The sequence below is a fragment of the Antechinus flavipes genome, chromosome 3 (assembly GCF_016432865.1).
Source record: "Antechinus flavipes isolate AdamAnt ecotype Samford, QLD, Australia chromosome 3, AdamAnt_v2, whole genome shotgun sequence".
NCBI lineage: Eukaryota > Metazoa > Chordata > Mammalia > Dasyuromorphia > Dasyuridae > Antechinus > Antechinus flavipes.
Window position 1 is genome coordinate 88,422,181 of NC_067400.1, and position 23,444 is coordinate 88,445,624.

The 23,444-nt window shown below is 35.2% G+C and overlaps 1 protein-coding gene across 2 annotated transcripts in view; it reads left to right on the top strand.

The window, feature by feature from the left end:
- Positions 1-19,971, top strand: part of EPSTI1 (epithelial stromal interaction 1) — a 105,634-nt gene extending 85,663 nt beyond the window's left edge. For both annotated transcript variants that reach the window (XM_051983861.1, XM_051983862.1), the window contains exons 10-12: positions 5,908-5,981; positions 13,087-13,186; positions 19,424-19,971. In XM_051983861.1, the coding sequence (XP_051839821.1) occupies positions 5,908-5,981; positions 13,087-13,186; positions 19,424-19,432 (183 nt within the window). In that variant the 3' untranslated portion in view covers positions 19,433-19,971. The remainder of the gene's footprint in view (positions 1-5,907; positions 5,982-13,086; positions 13,187-19,423) is intronic.
- The last annotated feature ends 3,473 nt before the right edge of the window (positions 19,972-23,444 follow it).

A 23,444-nucleotide genomic window follows, 5' to 3' on the forward strand; every position in this document is an offset into this window, starting at 1 on the left:
TTTTGTTTTTTCCTTTGATCCTCAACACATATGCCTAGTATATAGTAAGGACTTAATAAATGGTTGCTGAATTAAATTGAATTATTTAACAAACTTGGTTCTGAATAACTATTGACTATTTCAAGAATCAAATCTCTCCTCAAATGTTTATCACTGAGAATAATAAAAAGATTTTACTGGAAGCTCTGAAAGGAATTCCCTAAGAAGAGCTTCTAATATATTTTTAGCAATGGAAGGATCAATGGGAATGAACAAATAGTACAATTTAGGTAATTTCTTGGAAGAAGCTAAATCATTTGAACATATAATATTCTGAACTATTTGTCTAAAAGAAATCATTTGTGGATGTCTTGTGTCTTTGATCGTGCTTAGAATACCATTGCTCTCATGTTGCCGTCTTACCCATCACTATAGTCCCAAATCAAATGCCATTTCTTTTGGTTAAACTTCATCTTGATCTCACCAATTTAAAATTATCCCTACATAGAGTTTATGAATCATTTTGTCGTGGTTGTTTTGAGATTTACATGGTAGTCTGATTACTATCTCTGAAAGATGGGGTGATGTGTCATGCAAAAATACTGAATTTTGGAGATCTGGGTTCAAATAGGAGTTTTGATACTTTATGACTCTCTATGGGCAAGTTATTTAATGTCCCTGTCTTGAATTTCCTTATCTGTAAAATGGCAATAATACCTGGCTAGCTGAGGACTGAGGCTAAGCTGAAACCACAGGGGTTAACAACCTTTACAAATTCTAGCTTTTGTCTGTCCTTTTTATTTGCCCTAAGTTCATTGCTTAGAGTTACCTGCTTGTCAATAGGGGAACTAGACTTACTTAGTGATGCAATTTTATCTGTTTTTTAGTTTCCCGAGGGACAATTCTATTTTGGGCTATAGACTAAGAGATTCTCTTTTGAAAAGAAGAAGGAAGTAAAACATTAGCATACAAGCATGAATTAGGTAGGCAACAAACAGTTTTATTCCCAAAAAGAAAAGGAAAAACTAAATGATAAAGAATCATGGCATGACTAATCAGTTGAGGAACTTGTATGTAGGCATGTTGGGACATTTGCAATAGAACTGTCAATTGATTATTTTACAACATACTTATACTGAATAAGTCCCTGTAAGTGTCAAATGGACTCTTCCTTCTGGTGGTTTTTCTTTCTGTGAATAATTCTCTTTTTTTGACCACTTTGCTTATTCCCCTGATTTTGCTGTTGCTGCTTCAACAGCCAATAGCCAGCTGCTTAGGTAACATCAATGACCTGTCAAGATCTAACAAAAATTTGTACCCCGAAGGTAAGGAGATATAAAGATGAGATGACTCTATCCCAGATGTATGTCCATCATAGGCAAACTATGAGCTCAAAGCTCAAAGCTGGAGCAACTAGAGGAAGGAAGGATATTTTCCCCAACAATTCTAGTGGTCTTAAACTTCTAGACCATCAGAAAGAAGAAGCCTGGGGGTCAGAAACTGTCCCATCAGTATATTCAAGCCCTAGATAAGCTGCAGATTAAAGATGGACATGGCTACATGGCTGATCAGAAGCAGTCAGAGGATATCTCATCCGCACTAAAGTTGGAGAGGATGCCTTCCATTGGGCATCCCCAATGTGCTATACTTAAATTGCCCACTTCACTCTTATTATGATAAAAAGCTTTGTGAAAATGTACATTATAGTTTTAAAAAATAATTTATGCCTTTTCCTTTGTGGAAGGTGAGCTTGGTATGGATAAAGAGTATGTCTTTTTTACCTTAGTATTTCCACCACCCACCCATTACCTAACAAAACATTCTTGGACATAGTAGAACATAAATGAATATTTGAACGGAATTTAATGAGTACTGAAAATTACATTTCCCCCCAGTGTCTAGTCCTCCTTTGTGCTGAGTGTTATGGGTTACATAAAGTTTATCTTAGATTCAGAAATGTGTCCATAGAAACAAATAAACTTTTTTCCCCCTGAGGCAATTGGGGTTAAGTAACTTGGCCAGGGTCACACAGCTGGGAAATGTTAAATGTCTGAGACTAGATTTGAACTCAAGTCCTTCTAGCTTCAGGACTGGTGCTCTATCCACTGCACCACCTAGCTGCCCAATAATTTAAACTTTTAACAGTCAGAAAATTTTGCTGGTGCTTGAGGAAGAACATCTCACAGTCCTGCAGGAGCCTTGGATGCCTATGTCTACCATCCCACCCTGCTCAGAGGGTATTTACCTCCCTCATCACCTTAAAGCCTTTTGAACAAAGGGCCCCATTAGACATCTGGCCAAATCAATATTGCATGTCTGTGTGCCTTAGCAGCATGAGTCTAGTAGGTGCAGCTCTTCAGGAGGCGGGCGATGCTGCTGAAACAGCCATCAGTGCAGCAGGACAGATTAATTTGTTGCGGGCATGCTCTTGGGTACCACGGGGAAACCAGTCTCTTCCTAGTAAACACACTTTTCTGGTTATCGAATAATCATCTGGAGAGCATCCATGCACAAAGCCTTGCTTGCTGCCCCCTCTGCCCTATAGAGTCCTGCATTGAGATGCCTCATTAGTTCCTCTTCTCCATCCTCTCTCTGCACTTTATCTCTGCTCTCTGGTCTCCATAATAGGATGAATGTGCACGGTTCCTCCCTTCTTCTCTCTCTTCCTCTCTTGGTTCTCATATGATGCTTTATGTTTTTAAAAAAAAAAAAAAAGTGCTATCCTTGCAGTTTTATGCTTCAGGAATAAATAGAAGTGCTGAATTTGGACCTCAGTTCAAATCTTTCCTCTACTACTGACTCTTTATGTGACCTTGGGAAAGACAGTTTCCTCATATGTAAAATGGAGCTGGAATGGAATATACTTAGCCTCTGAAACCTCTTCTAGCTCCAAATCAATGATTTGCTGAAAACAGGATACATTTACTGTCTTAGTTCCTAGCTAGAACTCTGGGACACGTTAGTTTTTTGTTATACTATTATCATCAACATCGGTTTTATAGTTTTAGGGGGAAGGGTTTGGATTTGAAGTCTCTTATTATTAGGGAAGGGTCCAATGCTAATGGTCTCTTAGTTCAATATTGGGACAAAACCAAGCCCTTGCAAGTTATCAAACAGTTAACAAAAGGAGGTTTACTTTGCTCTAAAACAAGAAGGATGTACAACAATGATATGATGGCATCCCTAGACATAGCCCCCCAGTTCTCCACATAGAGTGCCTTTGGTTATCAGGATAGGAGATCGTAAGTGACTTTTATGGTCTTCAGGAATCTATCAAGTCAGAGGAGCCTGCGTGCAAATAAAGTAATACAATGAGAGGAAATTTTACTGCCTATTTTAGCATGGTATAACATGCTCAATTAAAAAAGTATTTAGTTTTGAGAATGCATCAGCTTTCCCTGGATGTGCTCAAGACTTGCTGACACAAGAGAAACTGTACTTGATGGTCCTACTGCAGCATTTTTGCTCCTTACCTAGGTTTTTCTGCTGTAAAATGAAATGTCAAAAGATCACCCTTAAGCTTAGATGGCACCATTTAGGATACAAACTACTAGATTGTGACTGAGAATCAGAAGACCTGGATCTTAGTCCTATAAAAGAAATTCATGATTCAAATGGCAAGTGGATTATAGAAAAGATCTGACATAGACCCATGGGACCATCTCCTCATTTTACAGAGGTGAATATTTTCCCGAAGGTCACACAGACCAAAAGTGACAGAGAAAGACTTAAATCTAAATCTTCTAGCCTTAAATCTAGCACTCTTGAACAAAGTGACCTCTCAGGCTTTCCATTAGATAATTTTGCCATATTACAGGATCTCAGAATTAGAACAAAGCGCAGGCACTTTATGGTCTATGGGCTTGTAGTCTGGAGTTCGTGAATTTATTTATTTTTCAAAGGCAATTGAGGTTAAGTGACTTGCCCAGGTCACACAGCTAGTGAGAATTAATTGTCTAAGGCCAGATTTGAACTCTGGTCCTCCTGACTTCACAGCCAGTGCTGTATCCACTTGGTCACCTACTTATCCTCATGAATGTATTTAAAAAAAAAAAATAGACATTTGCAAGGGTCAATGTTGAAAAATTATCTATGCATATATTTTGAAAATAAAAAGCTTTAATAAAAAATAGTTTGACAACTCTTTTAAATTTATTGGTTTCCTTTGTAATTTTTTGTGTTTTATTTTATGTATTTAGCAACATTTTGATAAGGAATCCATAGGCTTCATTGGACTACCAAATAGAGGTCCATAACATCAGAGTTAAAAATCTTCAAGTCTAGTCCATCTCATACTAACCCTGGAGAAATGATTCAACTCCCCCCTTATTTCCCTTTATATGGGGATGACAGGATTGGGCCCCTTCATCTTGTAGAGCTATCATTCAAATCAAGGATGTTGTGTTTGTAAAAGTACTTTGAAAACTATTTAATATAAATATACAATGATATTAGAATGCATTTTCCCAAATGGATATATTGCCTCTCTTCTCCTGGGACTCTGTCATTCCTAGTTCTAAGTAAATGATTAAATGCATTTTTGTTGGTGTAGAGATGGAACATACATAGTAGGAATAATAGGAATAAATAATATATCAATAATAAGAATATACAAATAATATAAATAATGGGAAGAGAATATTTTAATTTTTTGATTTACATACTTGATGAGCTTTTTGAGCAATGGATTTTAAATCCACTGGAATGTATGCACACATATATGCCAAATGGATCAAGGATCTTGTCAATTTGGAAGTTCCCTCAAAATAATTTGGACTTCATCTATATCTGCCTATTCCATGTGATTCTTGACCATGTCCTTTAGAATGCCATGGGATCACCCACCCACCATGCTAGAACTGTTCTCATTATTCCAGACATTGAGAGTTCACCAGTGGATTTCTCCTTCTCTTCCTCTCCTAGAATTTTTGGAAGAAATATATATCTTTCATCAAATAAGTCCTATATGCCTTTGGATTACAAGGTCAGGTTTATCATTTGACTCTAACATTCTTTCTAAAAAAGAAGTTACCTCACTCCACCACTGACTTAGCATTTAACTTTGTCCAAATCATTTTGGATTCTTCCCTCCTATGAAATGGGGATAATGCTCAATATCTTCTCACAAAATTGCTGTGAGAATTAATAAGATTTTAGAACTAGTTCTAGAGTGGAATAAGGTAAGTGAAATACTTCTCTTGGAAGTTAAATGCACACCTATGTAAGATAAATTACCACTTCCAAGAAGTCAACCAGCCTGCCTGGAGCAAGTAATTTAGTTCTAGTCAAGTTTTCCCATATTTGCAACAAATTACCTCTCCAGGGAGCCTAAAGGTCTGTCTGAAAGAGGTATCATACCTGAAATAGGTGAGCCTTTATTTTCAAAGACGAATATATTTTATTCACCTTGGTTCACTATGAAATCTGGCCTAACATTTGCAAACTGGTATGAGTTCATCAGGAAAAGGTGAAAGAAAAATGCAAAGTGAAGTTATTTAGGGGTCACACCTGGAGAGGTTAATTAGCCTTTGCAAGCCTGATGATATATGTCTCTTACACTTGTTTCTCATTTCAGAGAATGAATGTAGTTTACACTGCAGATGTTTCTTTCTCTGTTGATGTCACCTCGTGTTGGAGTGTCTAGACGCATTGTGCTTTATTGAACAGTACTCATTAGCTTTATATCTCACATTTTGGAAGTCACAGAGTGGTGCTATTTTTGACTGTACCATAATTATTTTGGCGGCTGCTTTATTATGTAAGAAATTAATTTCTCACAAAAACTGAAGTTAAGTAAAAGTTTCTGAAATGAAATATTGTACCAGTTAAGGTTAAATATGTAATTAATTTGGTTGTCTCCTGAACAACTATGTTAATTAAAAATCATTTGTTTGTTCTCTCCCCCCTCTCAAACTTTATTGTTCTCAGGGTGAATTACTAGAACTTAAACGACAGTGGCAAGAAGAGGAAAGAACAAAAGCTCACCAACGTGAACAGAGGAGGTATAATTGGCTAATAAAATAGCCCTTCTTGCTGAAATTAACTGACTATAAAGTTTCCTTAATGCTTTAGGGAAATATCACAATAGAATGAGCACATTTGGGGTTTTTGTCTTTGCTTTTTATATTCCATATTATTGATTTTTGTGTGTGGGGGGGTCATATTGTCTGGAGAGCTTTTGTGATGTAGGCCATAGTCAGTAGGTAGCCTGAGCTGACCCTTGAAGAGACTGTGTGTGTGTGTGTGTGTGTGTGTGTGTGTTTATCCAGGGAATATTTCACTAGAATGCCTTATCTCACAGGACACACTTTCTCTTCATAAGGTCTTTTGGGAAATAATAGTTCCCACTGTGTTACACATTCTCCTTCGGTTTAATTGATTAAACCCCAGAACAGGGGGCCTTCAAATTTCAATGATAAATAAAACCTACTCAATCCTACTTTGACAAAGATCAAGTAAAAAGACTTAAGTGGCTATCTTAAATTCCAACAAGTCGTTTATTTATTTATTTTTGAGGTAGGCAGGCCATAAGTTTTTAGAGCCAATTTTAGTGTATTGTAGTGGAGAGAGAAGTGATCTTGGGGTTAAAATTGCCTTGGTTACATTTTTGCCTAAGATATAACCTGGTTATATCTTGCCCAGGTTAGCTTGGACAAGAATTTAATTTTCCATTGCCTTGTGCAAGAAATTATTTATGTTTTAAAACTGTAATTTGAAGGGCAGGTAGATGAAGTTGGTCATCCCTGGTAGATGAAGTTGGTCATCCCTGGTAGATGAAGTTGGTCATCCCTGGTAGATGAAGTTGGTCATCCCTGGTAGATGAAGTTGGTCATCCCTGGTAGATGAAGTTGACTCAAAGCAATGAGTCTAAACAGTTGTCTAAAGCAATGAGATCACAGGTAAATATTTTTAAAAATATAATTTTTAAAAGAAAAAAAAAAGAAATGTGTACTTTATTTTAGATTTGTTAAACAAAATTTGGCTTGATTTAATTCTTCTACCATAACACTGATGCTCAGACAAGTGACCTCACTTGAAAGGGGACAGCATTATCTGGAAGAAGTCTTCTTAAACATGGGTCACTTTCTGGGTGGTTTTGGCACTTTTAGTTCATCAAAATCTACTTTATACGGTGGAAGGAAGAATGTGGCTTTCATGGTTGGAAATAGTAAATGTTTTCAGAAAGAGACTTGTGAATGGCAAGTCTGAGGACTCCTTATCTTATTAACCTTCTCACTAACACTGAAGTTAAAAAAAATTGGAAAAAGGGGAAGACTGAGGGGCTGGTCTTATTTTACAAACAAAAATTTCAAAAGCTTCTAAATGACTTATGTGGTGCATATTGACTGCTTTATGAGGCAACAAAATGTAAGGATTTGTTCACCAAACTTGAAGGCAGAGAAATGGGTTAAAATCCTACCTCTGTGGGATTTTAAGAACTCTGTAGGTTCTTACTAGCTGAGCAGACACTTAACTTTTCTTGGTCTTGTCATCTATAAACTAAAACAATGTATAATTTCAGAATTGTTCTGAAGATTGTGGGTATAAAATGCTTTGTAAACCTTAAAAAGATTACATCAGTTGTGCTTATCATTAAAACTAGATTCTTATATTCTTTCTATGAGACTAAAGATTTCTCAAATGTGAAAATTAATAAAGGTTTATTGTCTAATCTAAGGATAAATGAAGTCTGCCATATTGGCACCAAGGTCTTACTGCATGAGACAGACCAATACAATGAACTGTCTCCTATTTGTCCTTTTTCTTGAAGAAGGACATGACATTTGGAAGAAGTCACAAGATGACATGCAAGTGAATTGGATTTAAGTGAGGGAGAACTGTGCAAAGTCACCATCCTCACTTTCTACTCCAGTCATCTCAATCCAGTGGCAAGATTTAGATCGGGATGACTAGAGCCAAAAACCAAAAATATCTAATCAGTTCAATAAAATTTGTCTTAGCTATGTTTCATTTTCTTACAAAGGTACTTCCTAATGGGGAGAACCTATTATTGTATTTTTTACAAACCAGTTTCTGATAGTGTGTTGCTGCATTTCTCCTGGGTGCTCTGAGGATTAATTGGATTGTGTCTGAGGGGCCTTTAAGCTCCTTAGAGAAAATGGTCAAGTTTTTAGTAGACAGGCTCCATTTCTGTGGGCCAGATTTTCAAAGGGTCACTTTATTATTATTTTTTTAAAAAATGGGTCTTATCAGTAGTAGGAATGTATTTTGGTAACCCAGGCTTTGGTTCTTTTAATTCATTTTCTGTGCTGTTGAATACTCTGCCCATTGGGTCTGAGAGTGGATTTCTCTGCCCCCTTCATTCTTCTCTTTGCACTGGTTATAATTAAATCCTACATCCAAATTTAATCCATAAAGAAATCCCTTAGAATAACAAACCCAGCCATCGGTTTTCTAAACAGCTGATCCTGTCATTAAAGCATGTTTCATGCCACTGGGCCTCATTACTGGAGCTTAAGAAATTACCCCGTCTTCACTCCTTAATACAATAGTAAAAGCTGTCTGCAGTTTATCTGGGGAGAGCCCAAGGGAGGTTTTCTCCTGGGCCATAATTTTATTAAAGTCGAAAAGGACAGTTGCTGTCTCCCTGTTAAGAGTCTCACATGGAAGAAACCTTAGCCCTGAATTCCAAGATAGAGACCTCCAGGGGCTTCTACAAACCCTTTTAGATAGAATTCCATAATGAGCTCATCTGACACCTGAGCCTGACACTCTGTGACACTATGATTCAGAGGGAGTGGAATACAAGTTCCAGAGAGAAAAGACTGAACAAGGATTAGGAACTCAAGCGAGACCAATTAGGAACCAAGGTGAAATCTATTAATTTTCTGAATCTTCAAAAGTATCCAAAGTTATTTTTTTCATTTAACTATATATTAAAAATTAGGAAACCAATGTGAATTATGACTATGCTTATATATTTTTAACACTATTAAAATAAATCTCCATTGAGGTCTTTTTCTGATTTGTTATTTAAGTGAGCCTGAGTTCCCTTCTTTTTCCTTTTGACAAGCTTAACTTTCTAAGGGAGATATTGAAATTTTATAATTTTTAATTTTGTACTTTTTTCAATGAACAAAAATCTGTTTTCTATTTCGCCTAATTTCTTCTCCCTCCTAATGGAAGAGAAAAAAAGGAAAAATGAAGTCTTTACAACAAAAATATATAGTCAAGCAAAGCAAATTCTTGCATTGGCAATATTCAAAATATATCTATTTTTGCACCATGAGTCTATTACCTCTCTGTCAAGAGGAACATGCTTCATCATCAGCTCTCTGGAATCATGACTGGTCATTGTGTTGATCAGATTTCTTAAGCTAGTTTTTTTTATATAAGCCATCCTTGTGGTTTTTGTTACTTTAATCTATATCATGTTCATAGACATCAGCCTACATTTTTCTGAAATGGTCCTTTTCAGTATTTCTCAGATTAGATTAGCATTACATTACATTTATATCATAATTTGTTCAACCATTCCCCAATTGATGGGTGGTCTCTTAATTTCCAGTTCTTTGTCACTTAGAAAAAGATGTAATATAAATATTTTTGTATGTATCAATCCTTTTCTTCTTTCTTTGACCTCTCTGAGATAGAGACCTAGAAGTGTTATCCTTGGGTCAAAGAGTATGAACAGTTTTGTGGCTTTGAAAGACCCCAACAAGTTTTGGGAAGACTCATTAGTAGCATGTTAGCCATCTGGAGATGAATTTTTATATTTGCAAATGTGGATTGTCCATAATAACAAAACTATGGATCTTTTGTTCCACAACAATTTTATAACGATCTACTTTATATCCTAGGCATTGTGTGAGGCAATGTGAATGCAAAAAGAAATTTAAAAAAAGAAATAATCAAAGAGATTACATTCTAATGTATTGAGTATGTTAAAGAGAAATGTCTAGGTATTTCCTGAACCCAATGATTTATTCAGTTCAAGTCCCTGATGAAGTTTGAGATTCATTTTCTTCCATTTATGATTTATTTTCTATGTATTCCATATGTAATAATACATACTGTCTTGCCTGATGGAAAATAATAGCATGTCAGCTTCTTAAGGGCAGGGGCTATTTCATTTGTGTCTTTATAGCTCCTGTATCTAGTCCAGTCTTGTCAGTAGGTGCTTAATAGATATTTGTTGATTAATTCATTACCTTTATACTGAGCAGGAATACTACCTGCTTTTAACATTTAAAAGTTGTATAAGTACAAGGAGAATAAAGCCTCTTAAGTATATTAAGCTCTTATTAGACAATTTTTTTCTCTTAAAGATCATATTTTTAGTCTTTTTTTTAAACTTAATTCTCCAAGGTAATAATTATACATGGACTGCTGTCCCTAAGTGGTTAGTCAAATATGTTTTTCATAGTTTGAGAAGAATGCATTTAGAAAAGAGGAAACGTTTCATGTAAAGAATACTATAGTTGAAACCAGGGGACCTGCGTTTGAGAACCAACTCAGTTGCTTACTATTTCTGGATCTGAGTTTCCTTCTTTATAAAATCAAAGAAGTAGGACTAGGTGATCTCTAAAGTTTCTTAGAGGTCTATATCTATAATCCTGAGTCCTGCCGTATAGATAAAGCTTTACCACCACCCGATCAAGTAGATCTTGTGATGCATGTTGCTTTTTAGAGACCAGATTTGGAATAAAATGACAAAACAAAAAACAAAAAGCCAGCCCTAAGTATGAAATCTGCAGTATCATCATTATCTACAATAATATCAACTTTGGCTCCTAAAGAGAAATGTATGCCATTTGTAATCTATCCCATTTCTATTCTTATTTAATAATGTACGGCTTACCCTTCCTTGGGGAGGGGGGGAGAGGGAGGTAGAAAGGGACTAGGAAAAATGACTTAAATATTAACCATTTTAAACTACATTATAGTCATTAAAGTGATAATAGTTTTAGGAGGTCTTAAAATATAGTTTTCCAATACTAAGAATCCAAGTCACCATTGTATCATAGAACATTAGAAAACGATGAATGGACAGCTATAATCCAGAGGAAAAAATATGATTTGCCAACAAACTATGATCCAGGAATTGGTTAACACAGCTCTAACCAAAATCAGATCTTCAGTAAGGCCTTCAGAACTCTGAAAAGTGACTTGGATATTGATTTAGACACCATAATGTCCTTTGGCTCAAAGCTCCCAAATTCACCAAGGCATTGACATTTTGACAAGTGTCATCAAAGTGACAAGTCATCCCCTTTGACAAATATTTCACTTAAAAAACTGTCTATATATATGCATATGTTGATTCTTTTACATATTTATATATCGTTAGATCTCTATATTATATATTTTATGTATCTATATATTTTACATATTTTATTTATATATGTTTATATATTATATATAATATATATTTGAACCTTACAATCACCATGTGATTTTTAGGTACTATTATTTTTCCTAGGGTCACACAACTTAAATGTCTGAAGCTAGATTTGAATTCAGATCTTCCTGATTTTTAATCCTATACTCTAACTCCTAGCTGCCTGCCTTTCTTACATAATTTAAGAATGATGCTAGTAACTAGCTCCCTTAATTGACTTTCCCCCTAAGATTTTTATATTATCAAGTCCCCATTAAAAAAAAAAAAAACCTTTTAAAAATCAGTGTTTCCCTTCCCCTTTCTCTTTCTTTATCTTTATTTGGCTATAAAACTGTAATCCAGAAATAGCTCACATCATTTCCTTTTAGAAATTACTATGGTACTTTGAACAAATAGCAACATAAACTTCCTTCATAAGGACTCCAGTAATTTTGAGAAGTCAAAATGACTATTATTAAGTAGTTGTGATAAAAAAAAAAAAAAATTCAGTCCATACTAAGAGTTAAAGGTAGATCCTACTTTAGAAAATTTTTTCAAGATGAACTTTTTAAAAATAAAATTTCTATTATAAAAAAGGTAATAAAATTTAATAAAGACTTTTTGATAGAAAAAACTTTAAAAATGAACTAGTAACTTTTAAAAAGAAAACTACATATTAAATGAAATACTTCATATTTATGTATCTGAGATGACAAAGTCCTAATATCTTCATGGTTAAGTCATAAAATAGCATTATTCCATTTCCATTGTTTGACTTAAGAACAGCATTTATGTAATACTTTGAAGTTTGCAAAGGGCTTTATTATGTTATCTCACTTGTAGAGTTAGGTAAGTGTTATCATTATACCCATTTTTCAGATGTAGAAGTGTTCAAGGTCACACAGGTAGTATCTGAAACAAGATTCAAATTCAGGATGTTAAAAATAACATCCAGTTCAGAACTCTATGTACTTTGCCCTCTTATCAATTAAAAGCAATCTTTTACAGAAGATTGTGCTAAAGAATATTAAGATCCTGCATCCTGCTTTCATTCCCTTGGCCCCGTGTATTTCTTGATGTTGTAGTAAGTTTTTAAATGTCTCATGTGGTGTGGGAAGAAACAACTGGGAAAGTAGATTGCTTTTTGTTCTACAGCTATTCCTAGACCTTCTCTTCCTTCTTATTAATCCCCGTTCCTATATCTCATCAGAGCCCTTTTCCTGGCGACCACTCCTGAAGGCATTAAGGACTTGGGGCCAAAGGGGAGTGTCCCTTCTGTCACTATACTGAGATTCCCCCTGTATTTGTTCTGTTAAATACTCCTCAATTCAGTTTCCACTGTCTTTCTAACTTTGGTCTCTAGCAAAGCCAAGGATGGCCACATCTGTTGCCTCCTGTCCCCGGACAGCCCCTGGGCTTTCTAGTTGGTAAGGCAATGTCCCCTGAGGGGTGAGATATAGCTATCTCTGCAGTATTATTGCTGTGCTGGAGTTGGGGGTGGGAATGCCATAAGCTGGCTAGAGTGTAAAACTCAGCATTTATGCCCTGGTGCTCTGAGCTAAGGCTGGCACCAGTTCCAGTGTATGGGTCTGTTATCAGCATGTCAGGATGGTTTATGTGGAAAAAAGGTTGCCACAGATTTCTCCCAAGCTATGGGGGAAAAAAAGCAATCTGTACGGTTGGTTCACATAGCACATTAGGTTCTCAAAAATCTCCCAAGCCTGCAGCAAGCTTTCCACTAACTTGCATTTTTCATTGTTTTTAAGGGTAAATAATGCTTTTCTAGACCGGATACAAAGCAGAAGTCAACCCAGTGGCCTCCACCAATTTGGAAGTTTTGGAAATATGAATTGTGGTAGAGATTGGGTGAGTTTCTCCCCCCCATACGTCACCCTCCCAAAAAATCAGAATTGAGTTAAATGAGAATTTGTTTTTTAAAAAATGTAGTTTCTTCCTTAGATATTACTCACTTGGCATTCTGTGATGGGCAGTCAGCCAGTGTGAAGTTTTTTTCCCCCCATATCTCACCCCCCAAATCATCTTTCAGAATTGAGTTAAATGAGAATTTGTTAAAAAAAAAAATGTAGCCTTTTCCCTAGATATTACTCACTCGGCATTCTGTGATGGGCAGTCAGCCAGTATGAAGTGTGATTACTATAAATTTCACAATAGCTTCTGAGGGAAAAGAGGGGGATAAAAGGGCCTGATTTCAACACTGGCTTATCAAAATGAAAAATGACACCTGCCCTTCATTCTCGGCTTGATTGCCTCGAATATAGAATTCTTTTTTTTTTTCATCATCCAGTGTCCAGAACTAAAACAAAAATAAATAAACTTTTTAAAAGATGTTCTAGAAAACTTTCATCCACAAATAACTGGTCAAACAGAATGATCCCAGGAACAATCTTTCCGGGAAAATGAATATTTCAGGGAATAGTTTTGTCCTTCCCCTCCCCTCCCAACAACAAACTGCTATTGAGAAGCTCCCTATCATATTCAACTTAAAATAAATAAGTTTCTCAAATTGCTTAGGCAAGAAAATTCTGGAGTCTTTGTCACTATATTTCACATATAAGTGACATGAAGGGTGAAAGTTCTGAAGCCTCAGTCAGGCTAGAAAGTAGATATGAATCTGGTTAGTACCTTGTACATGAACCAAACATACTTGGATTGGCTCTGAAAATGTAAATGAACCCTAAGTTAACAAATGTATTTGCTTAAAGGATGATATTGAGAAAATAGAAATCTACAAAGAGGATAGGAGATTATAAAATTGTTGCATAGTTAGATGAACTGGAAAATGGAGAGAAAATCAAACTTAAATGAATATTTGAAGGAAAGACTGTCATTATTTTAAGACAGTTTCATCTATTAGAGGTGAATCTCACCTTAGATAGAGGAATTAGAATGAGGTTTATGGATTATGTTAAAAGTTATGCTAATTTAGAGAAAATTCGAGTAAGCAAAATAAGTTTCTCTGTTTATGCTATTTGTATGTTCTAGTACATAAAAACATAAGTATGTGGGGAGACTATCATGTTATAAATTCCTGTGGCATTTGGATTGCTCAAGAAAGAGAAGGCTGGTAGCAACTTCCTTAATTATATTTTCTATCTTTTCCCTAGGTTTGAGGGCTACATTTTTTTTCCCTTATTTATTGGATCATTGTGGTGTTTTTTTTTTTTTTCCTAAACTAGAACAATTAACTCTCTTGTCTCATGTAGTTTTTTTTTATGATTTCTTGAAATGTAGTTCTTAAACTGAAAATCCAAAGGAGCTACTTGACTATGCCTTTAAATCCAAATCACTCTAGCTCTCACTGATTGGCCAATAATAAGTCCCAAACCAAGCCTCACTTGCTCATTGTTTAGGTTTTAATGGGTTCCAATGAGTGTACCTAGCAATTATTTCTGTACTAGTTAGAAACCCTGAGGGGTCATCTCTTTCCAGATTGATTCTTTTATGTAAGCAAACTAGGCTATCTTTTGCCTTCAATTCTTAGCTAATCTTTAACTACTTCAATGGGTGTTGCCTCAAACAAATTTGGACCTTCGAAAGACCTTACTTTAAAAAAGCCAAGGTCTCCCACTGCTTTCAGGGCCATAGTTGATGACTTTTTCCACAGCTCTCTCTGCCTTTCTTAAAACCAACTTACTTGCAAGTTAAGACAACACCCTCCTGATGTCTTAAGTCTTCTTTAAAAATAACTAACAATAGCTCCAATTTCCAGGAGAGAAATCAGGAATATTTAGAGTTGTTTGGGATTGCTTGGGGTCAGGGGGAAGGCAATTCAAACAAATAAAATAAGACCAACATCATGAATAACCATGAATTTGAGGTCTTGATTTACCAGACTATTTTTGCCATGTTAGCCAACTGCCTTGCTTTCACCCATGTTAAAATAAGGCAAAATGTCTATCTCATCAGGGGTAGCCTGTGAGGAATGAGTAAACCCATCATTTGTAAGAATAGTACAATTTATTGACTGATTGATTTTTGGTTTAAATATTTTTATTTTTAATTTTAAAGGTCTATTTTAAATTTGCATTTTCAAAGTACACACAAAGATAGTTTTCAACATTCATCCTTCTAAAACCTTGTGTTCCAAATTTTTCTCCCTCCCTTCTCTCCATCCCTTCCCTAGATAACAAGTAATCTGTTATATATTATGAATATGCAATTATGCTATTCATATTTCTACATTTATCATGCTGTACAATACAAATCAGATCATAAAGGAAAAAATGAGAAAGAAAAAAGCAAGCAAGCAAACCACAACAACAACAACAAAAGTGAAAATACTATGATATGATCCACATTCAGTTTCTATAGTCTTTTTTTGGAAGCAGATGGCTCTTTCCATCATAAATCTATTGGAATTAGCCCGAATCATCTCATTGTTGAAAAAAGCCATGTTCATCAGAGTTGATCATCACATAATCTTGTTGTTGCCATGTACAATGTTCTCTTATTTCCACTCACTTAGCATTGGTTCATGTAAGTCTCTAGGTCTCTCTGAAATCATCCTGATGATCATTTCTTTTAGAACTATAATATTCTATAACATTCATATATATAACTTTATTTAGCCATTTCTCTACTGAGAGGCATCTACTCACTTTCCAGTTCCTTGCTACTATAGAAAGGGCTGCTACAAACATTTTTGTACATGTGGGTTGAAAGGTACAATTTAAATCTATTGAGACTACTTAGCCAAAAAAAAAAAAAAAAAAAGCTAAGAGAGAAGCAATAAAGTTATCATAAAAGATCCTCTCTGTCAAGGCTAGAATCATCACTGGATCATAGAAGTAAATTACTTGGTGTATCATTAAAATGCAGGTTTTTGATGTTGGTTTAGTTTTGAGTATTTTCTGTGAATGCAGAATTGAAATTGGGGACTATTTTTTGTCTCTGTTTCCCTAGCACTTGGCACAGTAAAAGCATATAATAAGTATTTTTATTAAATATCTGTTGATTTATTTTTTAAAAAAACTGTATTTCCTTATCTAATGCATCAGCTAGGGTGTTTCAGAGAAGTTAGAAGGCAGTATGATGTAATGTTAAAAGAACTGAATTGGAATCCAAGAGAACCTGGATTCAAATCCTGTTGCAGTCAATGTATAATCTTGAATAAATCATTTAATTCTCTGGGCCTCATTTTTACTACCTATAAAATGAAAAAGTTGGGCTTAGTGATTTTAAGATTTTTTCCCATCTTGAAATTGGTGTTCCTATGATTCTTTTGTAAGTTTCCCATTTGTCCAACTTGGTTCCTATTTTTCTTTTAGCACTTGGATAGCAAACTCCTCAAATGGCCAAAAAAAAAAAAAAAAAAAAAAAAAGCTAACTTAGTGTTTTTTTTTTTTTTTAATGCTATCTATCATAGTACTATTTTTAGGGGGAGTAATGAAGAGTAAATAAAAAGTGATACTATTTTGTACAGCATTTAGATCTATAACCCCAAGAATTCCAAATGAAGGTCACTCCTCCCTGTGGTGATGTCAGGAAAAAGATTGCTGTGATTTTCAATTCAGTGTTGCTGAATAACAATAATTTAAAACCCAAACCCAGCAGTTTTTAAGATACATTTTATTAGTTGTCTGACAGGGATCTTTCCCTGCCCCCAATCCCCATTTCCATGCCAATTAATTTATTTCACAATGCTTCATCTTCCTGGTATACTAATCTCCAGGTTAGTGGATTTAAAAAAAAAAAAAAAAAACTTTAAAAATAGCACAGAATCAGAAGCTAATTATTGAGTTCTGCTTTCCCCTATAACATGAGATATTTGAAAATTAGTATAATTAAATATGAAATTTCATCCATTCAACATAAATTCACTGAGCATGTTATATATAGGACGCTATTCTAGGCATTGGTAGAAAAAAAAAGCTTTGTTGTCATTCAGTCATGTCTGATTGTTTGTGATCCCATTTGAAGTTTTCTAGGCAGAGATACTGGAGTGGTATTCCTTCCAGTTCCTTCTGTAGTTCATTTTACAGATGAGGTAATTGAGGCAAATGGAGTAAAGTCTCACAGCTAATAAATGTCTGAGTCCAGATTTGAACTCGAGGAGATGAGTATTCATTTCAGAACCAGCACTGGGTGCACTATTGTGCCACTCAGTTGTCCTAGAAATAAGTAAAAATCGAATAAATATGAGTAACAGCTTAAGAAGCTTCCAATCTATTTGGAGGAAATAGGCTATAGGCAAAAGAGAGCAAGTGATTAAATATCACTTTGCCTTGGAATGCTTTTTTCCTATCCTTCCTCCCACTTCTGACCCTTGGAATTCTACCCATCCTCTAAGCCTAGCTGCATCCTTCCTCCAGGAAGCTCTCCTAGATTTCTTCAACCAGAAGCAATTTCTTCTTAATTTTAATAATCATAGCTTTTAATACTCTTCTTAACACACCACAATTTACATTGTTCTTTGCCTTTAAAATAAGAAATACTATGTAGCAAGCTGTTTGGAGATTGCTGGGCTTGAATCAGGAGATCTGAATTCATAGCCCTGCATTAGATACTCACTAGTTGTATGACTTTGGGGAAAGCACTCCCTTTCTCTGTGGCTGTTTTCTCAACTGTATAATGAGACCATTGACTAAATGGCCAGAAGGTCCCTTACAATTCTGGATCTAAGTGATGGTCCATCTATAAAAAGGCTGGTCTTGCAGTCAGGAAGAGGCAAATGGATTTAGTTCTTGCCTCTGACATAACAGTAATCAAAATCATGATGATAACAATAATAATAGCTAATATTTATGTAATTTATATAATGCTACATGCCAGGTACTGTACCAAGTATTTTGCAATTAGTAATTTGCAATAATTAATCCTCATAAGTGAGGACTCTTTATAATCCCCATTGTGCAGAGGAGGAAACTGAGGCACATAAGAGTTAAGTGACTTACTCAGAATCAAACAGCTAGTAGATATTTGAACTTTGGTCTTCTTGACACTAGTTAAATCAGCTGGGTGGGTGATTGAGAGCAAGTCATTTTCTCCATCCTTAACACTCTTAAGATTTTAAGATGAGAATAGCATAGGAAGTAGAAAACCAATTGTCAGAAAGATCTTAGTTAAATCTGACTTCAGATACTTCCTAGCTGTGTGATCCTGAACCAATTTCTGCCTCAGTTTCTTCAACTGCAAAATGAATATTATAATATCACCTACTTTTCTAAATTGTTGTAAGGATCAAATGAAATAATATTTATGAAGCCTTTAGCACATTCCTTGGTATACTATAGGTACTTAAGGAAATCCCCCCTCCCTCACTATAATTTGCTATCCAATTACCTGTGTGTACAGATACACAATTCTCTCCCACTAGAATTCCCTGCAAATTAAATGACAGGTCCAGACTCCTGAACAAATACTATTTACATATTTACCTTATTATCTCTACTATATTGGCTTATAATGCCCAAGGTCTGTGTTCTTCATATTTGTAACCCCATACCTTACGTGTAATAGAAACAAACCAAAATTTCAGTTGGGCTCTCTGCTTCCATTCCTATAGAAGATGAGGGGAGAAATATAGTGTTAAAAAATCATGTAAGGCCATTCCTCTATTTCTAGGTTCCCTACCTCATTCTCACCTAGTATGATTTTCAAAGAGGGAAACAAATATCTGTCCCAATAAATCTCAGAATGCTTCCTTCTTATTCTTTGAGCAAAACACCTAATTGTTATTATGTAATGTATAAAGCAGTATTTTCATTTAAATTGTGCTGCTCTTTGCTGAAGTCCTCACTGTAACTGTGCAGTTGGACAACAATATTTGTTTGGGCACGCTGTTATTTATGAACCAGGTTTGACTATCTCTGAGAACACAGCATGCTAGGTGTCAGTCAACAAGCTATTAATATGTCTGCAGATAGACCATTGGGTGAATCAAGTGCAAGTAGACTAGAAAATTAAATCCTTTCACTGGTGCTTTGCATAATTAAAAAATAATCATTTAAACCTGATGAATTAAAGGAGAAATTTCAAACCACCCCCTTTCTTTTGAGGGACTTCCTTCACCAGGGACCACAATGACTGTGACTTTGTTTTGCTGCTGGAGGTAATTTTCTTTCCTTTTCTTTTTTCTTTCAGGGTGTTTGAGACATTCTGCACTTTCATCCAGCCTTAGTCAACTGACCTTGAAAAAGCCCTGGGGATATATTTTTTTCCTTCTAATGCAGACTTGTTCAGCTCCATTGTGATTTTTTTTACCCTTCTTCTGCATCACCCCCACTTCAGTGAGCAATCTGCAATGACCAGTCTGTCCCTTGCATTATGTATGGGTATTTTCAGCAGTTGATTAGCGAGCTCATATTTAATCTTTAATGACAGTGAAATGTTTCATTATTTTTGTAATTTGTTTTGCCTCTTGTCAGAAGTATAATTATAGCAACCTTTAGTGATCTAGAGAAATGGAAGAAAATATTTGCTTTGTTGCTGGTACTTAAAGCCACTAGGGGAATAGGGATTTTTGTATATTCATCCAAATTGAGGATGAGTTTGTAGAAGTTCCTAGGACCATTTGGCTTTCCTAGGACCATTCATTCTTTCTTTAGCTAAAGGTCTCATGCAATAGAAAATTAAGCATATTAATATCCTTTTGTTGAAATTTACTAATAAAATTTTAACTATCTCAGAAAGTTTTTTTTTTAAATTTGTTGATGCCTTTTCTTTATATCAGCCATGAAAGAAAAAAAGTTTGGATGTGGGTTCTTTTTTTTTTTTGTATTCTCTTATGAATATTGTGTAGATTAGATGTAACATTTATTGCTCCACTCCCTCTCAAATTGACAATCTGTTTTGCCAAACCTTGGATGTTAAATTCTCTTAGGAATCTGGGTTAAAGGAATTGTATTTTTTAATTCTGCATATCTCATGAGCCCCTATCAGAATCCATTTTCTACAGATTGTCAGTTGAGGATCAGTTTAGTAAGACAGCCTGAAGTAGCTTTTAGAAAAAGGTACCTACTAACATAATATATTTGGTATAAAATATTCCCCCAAATAAATGTTTCCTACATTCTCTCTCATTGGGATATACAGAGTCCCGATGAAAATGGATTTAAGATTATAGAGAATATATGTGGTAAAGAAACAGTACTTGGTTCCTGGTTACTAGAAAGCTTTTTTTTTTTTTTTAACTCTTTATTGAGTACTCATGAAGTTCTTCCATAGGCATAGTGTACCTTTTTTTATTGGGCTTCTTGTGAAACCACGAGTCTACATCCAATCTTCCCTTTGTTCCCAATGTAGACATTGCCATCAGTTCATCTAGGGACTCCAGAAGGATACCAGTAGGAACTTGGGAAACTTCAAATCTCCAAAGCTGGAAAATCCATTCTTGAATGAAAAAGGTGAAGAGAAGTAGAGAAGACAGAAATGGAAGGAGTCTACTCTTTCTTCTCCTAAGTAACTTCTTAGGAAGTTTATGCTCACGTTATTCAAATCTTACAGAGATATGAATTCTAGGATAATTTCAGTTCTTAACTAGCTTGAAATTTTAGAGATGACCCTGGGGAGCAAAATGGCAATGACTCCAATCTCAACTCTAAAATTTGTACTCTTCCCTGAAGCCATGTAGAAAGCTGTATAGGGAAGGGGAAAAGATTGGATTTCCCTAGATTTCCCCAAGCCATGTGGAGAGAGATCACTCTCTCTTATTGAGTTCAGAATCCTCAGAGAAGAGTTTTAGGACTCTGGGGAGTGGGGGGACATAGGGACCCATCTAAAGAGAAACTTGAAAGTTTAAGAAAAATTCAGGTTAGTATGAATCAAGATGCCTGACAAACAGAAACTTAAAATATAGACACAAAACAAGCATTTTTAAATCTAAAAATGAATAGATCTCTTTCTTTGTAATTCAGCTGACAAGAGAGAAACATAGAAGACAAAACACTACACAAACATTCACACAAACTATTTTTATATTCCTTTTCTTTCTGTCTAATACAGAGTTGTTCTTTCTCTACTTCCTGAAGGAAGAGCTTCTTCTCTTCCAGAACTCACTTCTTTACTGGGTTTTTTATTTTAAATATCTCTTGTGCAGATCCTTTCTGCATTCCAGCATGGAAATTGCCACACTCCAGTGATCCCAATATTTACTCAACTCTAGATTTCCTGACATCCTTTCTTCTGGGACTATATGAGAAATATTTGTGGGAAAGGGTCTCATTATTCAACTTTGACTAAGACTTCCTAATAATTATTTTCTAAAACAATCCCTGCATCATTGTAGATGAAGTTGTATAATGATCCAGAAATTCTGAAGAGCAATTTGGAACTATGACCAAATGGCAATAAAATTGTGCATTCTCTTTGATCCACCAGTGTCACAACTGGGTCTGTATCCCAAAGAGATCTTAAAAGAGGGAAAAGGACCCACATGTGCAAAAAAGTCTGTAGCAGCCCTTTTTGTAGTGGTAACAAAATGAAAATTGAGTGGATGCCTATCATCCACTTGGGAGATTGGCTGAATAAGTTATGGTATATGGAATATTATTATTCTATAAGATGAGCTGGATGATTTCAGAAAAATCTGGAAAGACATAAACTACCTGATGCTGAATTAAGAGGGCAGAACCAAGAAAATATTGTATACAATAACAAAATTATGTAATGTTAAACTGTGATGGAATTGACTCTTCTCAATAATGCAGTGACAAGGCAATTCAAGCTTGGGATTGGAAATACCATCCACATTTAGTGAGAGACTATGGAGACTGAATATGGATTGAAGCATAGTATTTTTACTTTTTTATTTCTCTTTTTTTTCCTTTTGGTCTGATTTTTCTTGTATACCATGACAAATATGGAAATATGCTTAAAAGAATTGCATATATTTAACCCATATCAAATTACTTGCTGTCTTGGGGAAGGAGGAGGTAAGGGAAGAAGGAGAAAAAACTTGCAACAAAGTATTACAAAAACAAATATTGAAAACTATCTTTACATGTATTTGAAAAATAAAATGTTATTGAAAATTAAATAAAAAACAAACAAAAAAATGAAACAAAAAAGCCCAGTCCCTGTATATAAAGAAATATCACAAATTTTGTCAATTATGTGAGGATATAGGGATAAGAAAAGGACAAAGTGGAAAAGGCAATTCCAAAATAATCGCCAAGAACAACAGGAACAGAATGTATTTAGACAATTCTTTTGAAGCCAATAATGCAGTTGTTTTCTCTCTGCCTACTGTTTACCTATTGAGGCTTTCAGCATCAGTGTTGCTGAGTCTCATGCTAAATGTTGAGTCCACTTTGAATCCTTGTCATTTCTTTATTTGGTCAAAACCAGATCTCTCTGGCTGAGTTAGAAAAGCAACCAGACGGACTCTAAATGTGCCTCTGTATGCTGGCTTTTTATTTTAGTGGCAGGCAGCCACCTCAGCTTGACACCTGCCAAGCCCAGCCACCAATTTGCTTCTTGTTCCATTGCTTTGTCCTCTATGCTTGTTGATCCTTGACAATCCGTTTCCCCTATAATCATGGAGTTATGGTACGAGAGTTGGAAGAGAAAAGAAAGAGTATTTGTTTGCAGGCACACATGCTTGAATTCCATTACCTTTCACTGGATAACACCAGCAACAACTATATTTGTATTACATCTATTATGTGCCAGATAATATGATAAGTGTTTTTCAAATATTATTTCATTTGATCTTCATAAGCATAGTGGAAGAGAAATTATAGATTTAGAACTATCATGTGTCTATCTCAGCTACTATTTAGTAGAATCTTAGGCCTTTTTGGGGCTCAAGGATTTTAGAAAACTTGGTTTTCCTCCTGCTTTTGAACATCTTATAAATGTGAAAGCTTTCATTCAGACGTTTTATTTTATTACAAAGACTGTTTTGTTTCAGAAAAAAACAACACATTTTGACTTCAAGAGGTGCTAAACTCCTTTTTGCTGCTGTGTATTTACAAAAAAGCAGAGACTTGAAGAAGAAATAATAGGGATGTCTGTGATGGGATCCACCATTTTTCTTTCTAAGTTCTTTCTAATCTGTCCTACTGGAGTGTTTCAAATTGGATTTGATCTGCTATGAATTCTGGATGAGAAATCCCAAAGTGTGAGTCATGCTTCTAAAACTGCCATTTGGCCAGACTTGAGA